This window comes from Panulirus ornatus, chromosome 17 (assembly GCF_036320965.1).
Source record: "Panulirus ornatus isolate Po-2019 chromosome 17, ASM3632096v1, whole genome shotgun sequence".
NCBI classification, from domain to species: Eukaryota; Metazoa; Arthropoda; class Malacostraca; order Decapoda; family Palinuridae; genus Panulirus; species Panulirus ornatus.
In genome coordinates, this window is record NC_092240.1 from 22,876,123 (window position 1) to 22,888,997 (window position 12,875).

The window sequence follows — 12,875 nt, forward strand, 5'->3', positions numbered from 1 at the left end:
TGGTCTTTGATGTCTTTTCTTAGCGCTACCTCGCGCACATGTGGGGGGAGGGGGTTGTTATTTCATGTGTGGTGGGGTGGCAATGGGAATGAATAAAGGCAGACAATATGAATTATGTACATGTGTGTATATATATATATATATATATATATATATATATATATATATATATATATATATATATGTCTGTGTGTGTATATATATGTATATGTTGAGATGTACAGGTATGTATATTTGCGTGTGTGGATGTGTAGATATATACATGTGTATGTGTGTGTGTGTGTGTGTGTGTGTGGATCACTTGGGAAGTCCCCATGGACTCACTGTGGATCTTCCACTCCTGTGTTTGAACACATGAAGCTGACCTCAGCTAATACAAGGGCCAGGCACTGGTGTGCACCGGCTTCTGGGTCAGTCAGCTCAACCAGGCAACACAAGCCACTTGTCGTCAGTGTATTTCGCAGGATTTGTAAATCAGAGTGCCATAGATGTACATATCTATTTTTCTAAAAAAAACTGTATAAAGGTCACCAGATCACCATTAAGTAACCACAGAAATAGAGAAGGTTGTTCTTTTCTCACACGTGGTGGCAGCATAAATAAGGACCTACATGCTGATATTATCATTCTAAGTGAGAGATCGACTCTTCAACTTGTCCCACAAACGTGACTGTTGGTGATATCTGTTCTCCGCACAACCTTCATGCCTTGCAGCTCTTCAAGTTGATACATATTTCTGGCACTTCTGAGAGCCTACTTGCAGTAATGAAACATTCACTCTGGGAACATAAAGGATGGAATCAACTACCATCTTAGTGCATTAACAATATATTTCATTGCATTGTCTTGTCATGCCCCATTATCATTAGGTCACTGAAACAGGATATCAAGATGGCCCCACAGACGAACACCACCCTAAAAACTACATGTGGTTCCACAGACATCAGCAGTACCTCATAGTGGGGATCCCTCATCCCTTGACGACTTCACCAGACAGATGTCAACAAAATCCATCACCATCCTTCATGTCACCTCAGATATCACCCCCGCCCGCCCTTCCCTTGTGATGTCACGGTATCAGTCCCAAGCAGGCTCCTTCTCCTCTTACATTGCTCAGCCACCACGTGCAAGAAGGGAGCAGACCTTCTTCCTTTCTGTGATTACTTAATGAAGATTTGGTGGTCTTTATAAAGTTTTATTAGAAAAATAAATATGTTTATCTATGGCACTGATTTACAAGTCCTGAGACACACACAGGACACCAAGTGGCTTGTGTCACCTGGCTGAGCTGACTGACCCAGAAGCCAGTGCACACCAGTGCCTGGCTCTAGTATTAGCTGAGGTCAGCTCCATGTGTTCAAACACAGGAGTGGAAGAATCCACAGCGAGCCCATGGGGACTTTCCATGTGATTCAACTTTGCAAACACATGTATATAGCATACCTGACTCAGTGAAATGATAATAACAAATAATTCATGAAAAATTAAAGGCATCCATTTGTTTATCTACCATTTGAGCATGATAATCAAAAATGATAAATCTTTTGTCATTAGTAAACTATCAAATATCTATAGTAGCAACTTAGGACATGATACTCAAACCTTAAGTAGTCCCTAGCTTTTTAGTGCTTTGATACAACTAAAAACTCAAGCACATTATCAGGGTGATAGTAGTTGACAAAATAAATTTTTAAGTAACTTTTCTTTCACTATGAGAAATCAAATTACTATAAAACTTGAGAAACATTAGACTTACAGAAATGGAGAGGATAACCGAGTATTCATGGGGTAAAGAAAAACATCACTTACAAGGTTTTAGTTGGTTCTATTAATATCCATATATCTTTTACAAACTTTAAATCTAAGAACCCCACATTTTCACTTAAGTGCAGGATAAAATCGAGTAACAATCAAAGAAAACAGCTGTGACTTTACCTGATTCTTGTAACTTGTAACTATAAGGGCGTTCACTGTAAAATTACCGAAAGTAAAAATGACATATCATATGATACTGAAATTAGCAACACAACTCGTTTTCACTGTGGTCTATTTGGGCCAGTCTTTTCATTTGGTTGCATAGGTAAATATCTGGTGGACGGCACTGTTCATCTATGGTACCAGCTCTCTTTCCGATCTTCAATAAAATTATGGTACAGTCCGGTGAAGACAGCGCTCTTATTACTAACACTTGTCTTCTTTAAAGGAAAAATTATATTACAAAAAGCAATTACAGTCCATTCCTTACCTTGCGTGTTGTTTGATGTCAGACCAGCAAACATTTTTGATGGTGACAGTACCAGCCCAATGAAAAATAACGTTCTAAGGGATCACGTCACAATATGAGTGATATCAGTATATCTTCTATGTACTCCTCTTTCCCTGTAGGGCTGTAGTGAATCATAACAAACAGATATTAGCGCCATCTATCTGGCAAAATTGGGTGCACTCAACACGGGCTTTGATTCTCGAATTGACAGATTACAGTTAAGAAAATCAAATAAAAATATGTATTCAGTTACTCATCATTTAGTGAATTACTCATGAATATCTTGGTTATAAGTATTTTGTCAAGCTTTTCTTAACACATTGAAATATTTCTCCTCCCCTCCTCCCCCAAACACTCAGTTTAAGTCCAATTTTCAATCTGAACGCACCACAAAATAAACTTTTATACGTATTTCTTAGATTGATTCCCAGTATCAAGAATGACGTTCGATTCGATTCGATATATATATATATATATATATATATATATATATATATATATATATATATAAATTGTGTATAGATATATAGACTGAATCGAATCGAACGTCATTCTTGATACTGGGAATCTATATATATTTTTTTTTTTGCTTTGTCGCTGTCTCCCGCGTTTGCGAGGTAGCGCAAGGAAACAGACGAAAGAAATGGCCCAACCCACCCCCATACACATGCCTTGATTCAATCCACTGACAGCACGTCAACCCCGGTATACCACATCCCTCCAATTCACTCTATTCTTTGCCCTCCTTTCACCCTCCTGCATGTTCAGGCCCCGATCACACAAAATCTTTTTCACTCCATCTTTCCACCTCCAATTTGGTCTCTCTCTTCTCCTCGTTCCCTCCACCTCCGACACATATATCCTCTTGGTCAATCTTTCCTCACTCATTCTCTCCATGTGACCAAACCATTTCAAAACACCCTCTTCTGCTCTCTCAACAACGCTCTTTTTATTTCCACACATCTCTCTTACCCTTACGTTACTTACTCGATCAAACCACCTCACACCACACATTGTCCTCAAACATCTCATTTCCAGCACATCCATCCTCCTGCGCACAACTCTATCCATAGTCCACGCCTCGCAACCATACAACATTGTTGAAACCACTATTCCTTCAAACATACCCATTTTTGCTTTCCGAGATAATGTTCTCGACTTCCACACATTCTTCAAGGCTCCCAGAATTTTCGCCCCCTCCCCCACCCTATGATCCACTTCCGCTTCCATGGTTCCATCCGCTGCCAGATCCACTCCCAGATATCTAAAACACTTCACTTCCTCCAGTTTTTCTCCATTCAAACTCACCTCCCAATTGACTTGGCCCTCAACCCTACTGTACCTAATAACCTTGCTCTTATTCACATTTGCTCTTAACTTTCTTCTTTCACACACTTTACCAAACTCAGTCACCAGCTTCTGCAGTTTCTCACATGAATCAGCCACCAGCGCTGTATCATCAGCGAACAACAACTGACTCACTTCCCAAGCTCTCTCATCCACAACAGACTTCATACTTGCCCCTCTTTCCAAAACTCTTGTATTATCTCCCTAACAACCCCATCCATAAACAAATTAAACAACCATTGAGACATCACACACCCCTTCCGCAAACCTACATTCACTGAGAACCAATCACTTTCCTCTCTTCCTACACGTACACATGCCTTACATCCTCGATAAAAACTTTTCACTGTTTCTAACAACTTGCCTCCCACACCATATATTCTTAATACCTTCCACAGAGCATCTCTATCAACTCTATCATATGCCTTCTCCAGATCCATAAATGCTACATACAAATCCATTTGCTTTTCTAAGTATTTCTCACATACATTCTTCAAAGCAAACACCTGATCCACACATCCTCTACCACTTCTGAAATCACACTGCTCTTCCCCAATCTGATGCTTTGTACATGCCTTCACCCTCTCAATCAATACCCTCCCATATAATTTACCAGGAATACTCAACAAACTTATACCTCTGTAATTTGAGCACTCACTCTTATCCCCTTTGCCTTTGTACAATGGCACTATGCAAGCATTCCGCCAATCCTCAGGCCCCTACCATGAATCATACATACATTAAATAACCTTACCAACCAGTGAACAATACAGTCACCCCTTTTTTTAATAAGTTCCACTGCAATACCATCCAAACCTGCTGCCTTGCCGGCTTTCATCTTCCGTAAAGCTTTTATTACCTCTTCTCTATTTACCAAATCCTTTTCCCTAACCCTCTCACTTTGCACACCACCTCGACCAAAACACCCTATATCTGCCACTCTATCATCAAACACATTCAGCAAACCTTCAAAATACTCACTCCATCTCCTTCTCACATCACCACTACTTGTTATCACCTCCCCATTTGCCCCCTTCACTGAAGTTCCCATTTGCTCCCTTGTCTTACGCACTTTATTTACCTCCTTCCAAAACATCTTTTCATTCTCCCTAAAATTTAATGATACTCTCTCACCCCAACTCTCATTTGCCCTCTTTTTCACCTATTGCACCTTTCTCTTGACCTCCTGCCTCTTTCTTTTATGCCTCTCCCACTCATTTGCATTTTTTCCCTGCAAAAATTGTCCAAATGCCTCTCTCTTCTCTTTCACTAATAATCTTACTTCTTCATCCCACCACTCACTACCTTTTCTAATCAACCCACCTACCACGCTTCTCATGCCACAAGCATCTTTTGCGCAAGCCATCACTGATTCCCTAAATACATCCCATTCCTCCCCCACTCCCCTTACTTCCATTGTTCTCACCTTTTTCCATTCTGTACTCAGTCTCTCCTGGTACTTCCTCACACAAGTCTCCTTCCCAAGCTCACTTACTCTCACCACTCTCTTCACCCCAACATTCTCTCCTTTTCTGAAAACCCCCACAAATCTTCACCTTCGCCTCCACAAGATAATGATCAGACATCCCTCCAGTTGCACCTCTCAGCACATTAACATCCAAAAGTCTCTCTTTCGTGCGTCTATCAATTAACACGTAATCCAATAACGCTCTCTGGCCATCTCTCCTACTTACATACGTATACTTATGTATATCTCGCTTTTTAAACCAGGTATTCCCAATCACCAGTCCTTTTTCAGCACATAAATCTACAAGCTCTTCACCATTTCCATTTACAACACTGAACACTCCATGTATACCAATTATTCCCTCAACTGCCACATTACTCACCTTTGCACTCAAATCACCCATCACTATAACCCGGTCTTGTGCATCAAAACCACTAACACACTCATTCAGCTGCTCCCAAAACACTTGCCTCTCATGATCTTTCTTCTCATGCCCAGGTGCATATGCACCAATAATCACCCATCTCTCTCCATCAACTTTCAGTTTTACCCATATCAATCTAGAATTTACTTTCTTACACTCTATCACATACTCCCACAACTCCTGATTCAGGAGTAGTGCTACTCCTTCCCTTGCTCTTGTCCTCTCACTAACCCCTGACTTTACTCCCAAGACATTCCCAAACCACTCTTCCCCTTTACCCTTGAGCTTCGTTTCACTCAGAGCCAAAACATCCAGGTTCCTTTCCTCAAACATACTACCTATCTCTCCTTTTTTCTCATCTTGGTTACATCCACACACATTTAGACACCCCAATCTGAGCCTTCGAGGAGGATGAGCACTCCTCGCGTGACTCCTTCTGTTTCCCCATTCAGAAAGTTAAAATACAAGGAGGGGAGGGTTTCTGGCCCCCCGCTCCCGTCCCCTTTAGTCAATTTTGCTCGTGATCAAGTATATTCCTATGAGTCCACGGGGAGAATGAAACACGATAAGTTCCCAAGTGCACTTTTGTGAAATAATCACAACCTCAAGGAAGACACAAGAGAGAAATAACAGTCAGTTGATATACAACGAAGAGGCGTGGCTAGGACGCCATTTGGTAAACATGCGAGTGGACAGGGTGAATTGTTTACAAAATTTATCAACAATAAAGTTACCCAATTTATATAGAGTGTCATTAATATTAGAATTATAATTCTTTGTGTATCTAATAATGGAAGATTCAATGATATTTCTCGTGGTAAGAGATAATAACTGAGATGGCATTACTCCAGTCAATACAATGATCACTTTTTAACGTGATTAAACAAGGCATTTGATTGTCCTTTTCTTATACTATATTTACGTTGTTCAAGTCTAACAGAAAGATCCTTATTAGTCTACCCAACATAAAACTTATCACAATTTCTACATGGCACTTCATAGATGCACCCAGGAGAATTTTCTGGTGAGTTTTTGATTAAGATATTCTTTATAGTATCATCATTGCTGAAGGCAACATTTATGTTAAAGGATTCAAGCAACATGGGAAGTAGAGTAAGATTATTATTGAAAGGGAGAACTAAAAGATTCTTAGTGTCAATGGGAGGTTTGGGCTCAACTCTATACGTTCTTCAAAGCAAACACCTGATCCACACTTCCTCTACCCCTTCTGAAACCAAACTGCCCTTCCCCAATCTGATGCTCTGTACATGCCTTCACCCTCTCAGTCAATACCCTCCCATTTAATTTTCCAGGAATACTCAACAAACTTATACCTCTGTAATTTGAACACTCACCTTTATCCCCTTTGCTTCTGTACAATGGCACTATGCAAGCATTCCGCCAATCCACTTTACCATGAGTCATACATACATTGAATATCATCATCAACAACCAGTCAACCACACAGTCACTCCCTTTTTTTCAATAAATGCCACTGTAATACCATCCAAACCCGCCGCCTTGTCGGCTTTCATCTTCCGCAAAGCTTTCACTACCTCTTCTCTGTTTACCACTTCGCACACTACCTCGACCAAAACACCCTATATCTGCCACTCTATCATCTAACACATCCAAGAAACCTTCAGAATACTCACTCCGTCTCCTTCTTACATCACCACTACTTGTTATTACCTCCCTATTAGCCCCCTTCACCGATGTTCTCATTTCTTCTTTTGTCTTCTTCCAAAACATCTTTTTATTCTCCCTAAAATTTAATGATACTCTCTCACCCCAACTCTCACTTGCCCTCTTTTTCACCTCTTGCATCTTTCTCTTGACCTCCTGCCTATTTCTTTCATACATCTCCACGTTATATATTATTTATATATCTATATATCATAATTTGTCGCTGTCTCCCGCGTTAGCGAGGTAGCGCAAGGAAACAGACGAAAGAATGGCCCAACCCACCCACATACACATGTATATACATACACGTCCACACATGGACATATGCATACCTATACATCTCAACGTATATACATATAAACACACACAGACATATACTTATATACACATGTACATAATTCATACTGTCTGCCCTTATTCACTCCCGTCGCCACCCTATCACACATGAAATGACAACCCCCTCCCACCCGCATGTGCGCGAGGTAGCACTAAGAAAAGACAACAAAGGCCACATTCGTTCACACTCAGTCTCTAGCTGTCATGTATAGTGCACCGAAACCACAGCTCCCTTTCCAAATCCAGGCCCCACAAAACTTTCACATGCCTTGGTTCAATCCACTGACAGCACGGCGACCCCGGTATACCACATCGTTCCAATTCACTCTATTCCTTGCACGCCTTTCACCCTCCTGCATGTTCAGGCCCCGATCACTCAAAATCTTTTTCACTCCATCCTTCCACCTCCAATTTGGTCTCCCACTTCTCGTTCCTTCCACCTCTGACACATATATCCTCTTTGTCAATCTTTCCTAACTCATTCTCTTAATGTGACCAAATCATTTCAAAACACCCTCTTCTGCTCTCTCAACCACACTTTTTATTGCCACACATCTCTCTTACCCTTACGTTACTTACTCGATCAAACCACCTCACACCACACATTGTCCTCAAACATCTCATTTCCAGTACACCCACCCTCCTCCGCACAACTCTATCTATAGCCCACGCCTCGCAACCATATATCATTGTTGGAACCACTATGCCGTCAAACATACCCATTTTTGCTTTCCAAGATATCGTTCTCGCCTTCCACACATTTTTCAACGTCCCCAGAACTTTCGCCCCTTCCCCCACTTCAGCTTCCATGGTTCCATCCATATATATATATATATATATATATATATATATATATATATATATATATATTTTTTTTTTTTTTCATACTATTCGCCATTTCCCGCGATAGCGAGGTAGCGTTAAGAACAGAGGACTGGGCCTTTGAGAGAATATCCTCACCTGGCCCTCTTCTCTGTTCCTTCTTTTGGAAAATTAAAAAAAAAAAAACGAGAGGGGATGCTTGAGGTTATATATATATATATATATATATATATATATATATATATATATATATATATATATATATATAATATTTTTAATTTTCCAAAAGAAGGAACGGAGAAGGGGGCCAGGTGAGGATATTCCCTCAAAGGCCCAGTTCTCGGTTCTTAACGCTACCTCGCTAACGCGGGAAAAGGCGAATAATTTGAAAGAAAAAAGATATATATATATATATATATATATATATATATATATATATATATATATATATATATATATATATATATATATCCCTGGGGATAGGGGAGAAAGAATACTTCCCACGTATTCCCTGCGTGTCGTAGAAGGCGACTAAAAGGGAAGGGAGCGGGGGGCTGGAAATCCTCCCCTCTCGGTTTTTTTTTTTTTTTTTTTCTAAGAGAAGGAACAGAGAGGGGGGCCGGGTGAGGATGTTCCCTCAAAGGCCCAGTCCTCTGTTCTTGGCGCTACCTCGCTGATGCGGGAAATGGTGAATAGTATGAAAAAAAAAAAAAAATATATATATATATATATATATATATATATATATATATATATATATATATATATATATGCACACTAGTGTTACGTGGATCCAAGTATACCCTAATTACCACTTGAAAAACTACACAGAACAAGGCAAAATAATTTCAGGAGTTTTTTGGTAAAATATTCAATGAAGTATTCTTTGAAATTCTAGCTTGCATATAATCATTATTACCATTATTATTATCCCTAATCTAATTCTTATTCAATAGAGTTAACAGAGGTAATATTGTCAAACCTCTATGCGAAAAGAACCATCTACGTATAGTCTCTACGGAGGACGGTAATGTCAGACCGATGCAGCCCAACTCGGCCATTTCGTCCGAAGGCGTCTGTGGCTTAACATCAGAGATGAGGTATGTCACTTATTATCTGAAAGCATCGGGCTTGTCTGATGTTATTTTCTAGAAACTTTCACTGTTATTTAGTCTAGTTTGTGTTAATTAAAAGTTTGTATTATTTTGTACGTAGATGGAGAAGATTAAGCATATAATGGGAGCCGCAATGGTTGGACGAACGTGGGTGGTACGTGATAATGTGGAAGGACAGATTTTATAAAATTGAGGAGCCCACATTGATTATTTCATCAGGAGGGAAATCCTTGAAAGTGTATAGGAGCATATATCATGAATTTCTTTGTAACTGGTTAATTTCCAAAAGTGACAGTGGTACGTGATAATGTGGAAGGACAGATTTGATAAAATTGAGCCCACATTGATTATTTCATCAGGAGGGAAATCCTTGAAAGTGTATAGGAGCATATATCATGAATTTCTTTAACTGGTTAATTTCCAAAAGTGACACGCGTTTACGAGTTGTTTTAAGAAACACCGAGGTAGATCTGCCACGTGAAGCATAAAGGTACGTACGGACGTGGGTATCTTGGGAGCCTTATTAATCACTTATAACATGAAGGCTTTGTGGATTATGTAACAGCACCTGTAAGATTGTGTAAGGGCTATCAGTAGTGTACTTAGTTGTGGAACATTGGGAAATAATGTGAAGTGTTAAGATTGCAAGTCTTCCTTGCAGGTGTCAGTCAGTACGTACGCCTGGAATTGATTTTTGAGTCTGTATTGGCATGTTCTAGTAACCTAACCTTTGAAAGTATAGTTACTGAAGTTGGTAATTTACCAGTTTAGCCCAGCGTCGCTTTAATATCGATTTAACGATGCTTTGTGGTTATAGCATTGGTGTTGTAGCTCTTATGTGAGCACATTATTGAATAGTTTAGATAGTACTAGATTTAATTGGAAAAACATTTAGAATATATCCACGAACATCGGTAATGAATGGCGAAAGGGATAAATGTAGCTCGTATTTGTAGTAAAACGATACTTTTGAAATTTAAGGGTATCTGGTTATGTATAGAAATTAGAATTAGATATAGATATTTAATGTGTGCCTTATTTCTTTTTTGCACATATCTACATTGCACTAAACCATCGTTTGCTATTATCGCTTTAATCATTGAGGAATTTGCTGTGAACTTATAACTGGAGTACTAAATGTACTCTGGATAGACATTTGCTTTCTCTGTATCTACTGAGATCCTTATAAATCGTAATCTTGGATTTAAAACGTGCATGGACCATTTAGATCGACAGAAGTTTAAAGTCTATGCTGCCTAGTTACGTTATCTAACCATAGAAATAATTGATTTTGCAACTCATTCTTGTAATCTTTGATCAACCAGTTTTCTGAAGCATTTTACTGTAAAGAGAAATTATATATATATATATATATATATATATATATATATATATATATATATATATATATATATATATATATATAGTTTCTAACACGCCTAATGAAGGTTTTACTTTGTTCCTTTAACTCAGGTTTTCCAGATTATAAAGGGACTGGATGAAAATGACCAAAAACTAAATTTTCTTGGAATTGTTTACGGAAATTCCTTTTAACGTGTTACTATGCATGCAAGTAAAATGGATATTTAATAATGGTGATTCAGTTGTAACGAGTTTTGCTGTACTTGAAGAATTAAATTATTTCAGGACATAAATGCAGAACCATATTGTTTTCAATGCACTCTTAATCTATATCATGCTGCTGTAGTGCCTTCCAAAGTTAGGAAAGTCCATGATTGTATTTTTGGAATCCACTTAGAGCAGCTAAATCTAAAGGAGCATTATGTAGCAATCTTTATATTGAAATTATTCCTCAATGATGGGGAGAATGAATAATTGAGGTGTACAACTGACTTCACTTGCAAAAGGAACAGTCAGGATTCACTCCTCTCTTTGAGGTGTGAACCCAGGGAGCAATGATGTGCTACTTCGGAACTTTATTGACCTGGGTTGGGGAAAGGGAGATAACTTTAGGCTAGCACATGAGGGGATAAGGTAACGAGGGAAGAGTGGAGTGGGGTGAGGGAGGAGTATGCTGATATTTTACACCTACATAGAAGGCAGTATTTTAAGAAGCAAATATAGATATAAGCAAGACTGAGCAGAAATGCTAAGTGATTTTAATCTCAAATTAGAACTACTTGCAACTTAGTAGTTGACACATAAGGCAATATTTGAAGAAAATATAGAAATAAGTAATACTAAGCAGAATTGCAGTTATAATTTCTAATTAGAACAGCACTTGCAACTTATGCTAAAGGTCTAAATTATTTGATAGTCTCCCCCCCCCCCCCCCACACACACACACACACACACAAACACACAGGTCTTGTCCTCCCTTCCATTCACAGTACATTTCATGAACTGGAGGGTGGCCTTTACGCCTGTAGGGTTTATTAGGTATAGCTCTGATGACCTATGTAGTTGGTTAAGGATGCTTACTATTATTGTTAATTCCTGAAAGCTATTAAAAAGATTAATGGAAATGTAAAAGGAATATAATTTTGTAGCACAACTGTTCTATGAAATGTTCCAGTGTAAAGCATGTAATACAAGGAAGGTGTTTGCTATAGGGTTGTGATGTGCATAGATACTGTTAAGTCAGAAGTGGTATGGTCAGCACTATACAGGTGCACCTGTTTGTTGTGTGAGTAAGCTATCCTAATTATGGGAATCTAGATACATTATTGTAATGTGGTTTGGTTGGTTAAAGTAACAAGTTCCATCCTGTCCTTTGTTTCATGTAGAAGTATGTGCGCTACTGTGAGCTTTAAGCAATACCTTGAGCCTGAAAATATTTGCAGCTGTAAGTTAAGAAACGATGTATACAAATTCATGATAGTAATGATGTATGGGGTTTAAATTATACATTTGTATTGTGAAAAGCAAATTGTTTATGTATTTAGTCATATTTAATAGTGGCAAAATGGTTATGAATAACAATCAGCTGGACAGGTTATGGACATTTTCTAGTTTATTATTTGTCATTAGGTTATTAGGCAATTGCAAAGCTAGTTTAAAGCATGTCTTCAAGGGGAAGTAATTGAAAGTTTTGTAATCTCATTGACTTATCCCTTGTTCAATTTGTGTGGATCGATTCTGACAGGATAAAGAACATTATGGAAGTATGCCCTTCCTCTTCTCGTATGAGACAATTTCTTGTTGGCTCATGGTAAATTAATGGAGGAAACCTGCACCAATAAATGGCAGTTACATTAATATATAATGGAATGCCAAGAATATAGGATTGTCAGTCATATATGAATTACTGTACATACTGTACAGTAATTATGATATGGAAGAAATGACAGTATTGGAGAAATTAGCTCATTATTGTAAATAGTTTGATGAATTTTTAGGTTTTTTTTTATAGCTTCATAGATGTTTAAAGGTAACATTTTCATGAAAAAA

The 12,875-nt window shown here is 38.5% G+C and overlaps 1 protein-coding gene and 1 long non-coding RNA gene across 4 annotated transcripts in view; one reads left to right on the plus strand and one right to left on the minus strand.

Annotated features, from left to right (window-relative positions):
- Vps28 (vacuolar protein sorting 28) overlaps positions 1-12,875 on the minus strand; it is a 142,722-nt gene that overhangs the window by 38,479 nt on the left and 91,368 nt on the right. The window contains exon 1 of one of the 2 annotated variants that reach the window (XM_071672130.1): positions 2,246-2,424. The exons of the other annotated variant lie outside the window; for it this stretch is intronic. Within the exon in view, the coding sequence (XP_071528231.1) occupies positions 2,246-2,279 (34 nt within the window). The 5' untranslated portion in view covers positions 2,280-2,424. Of the gene's footprint in view, positions 1-2,245; positions 2,425-12,875 lie in introns of those variants that run through there. 2 annotated transcript variants of the gene reach the window in all.
- The window catches only part of LOC139754634 (uncharacterized), a 33,351-nt gene continuing 29,833 nt past the window's right edge, over positions 9,358-12,875 (plus strand). Inside the window, exon 1 of one of the 2 annotated variants that reach the window (XR_011713914.1) lies at positions 9,358-9,449. This is a non-coding gene — a long non-coding RNA (uncharacterized lncRNA). Of the gene's footprint in view, positions 9,450-9,930; positions 9,955-12,875 lie in introns of those variants that run through there. The other variant, XR_011713915.1, reaches the window with a different exon arrangement.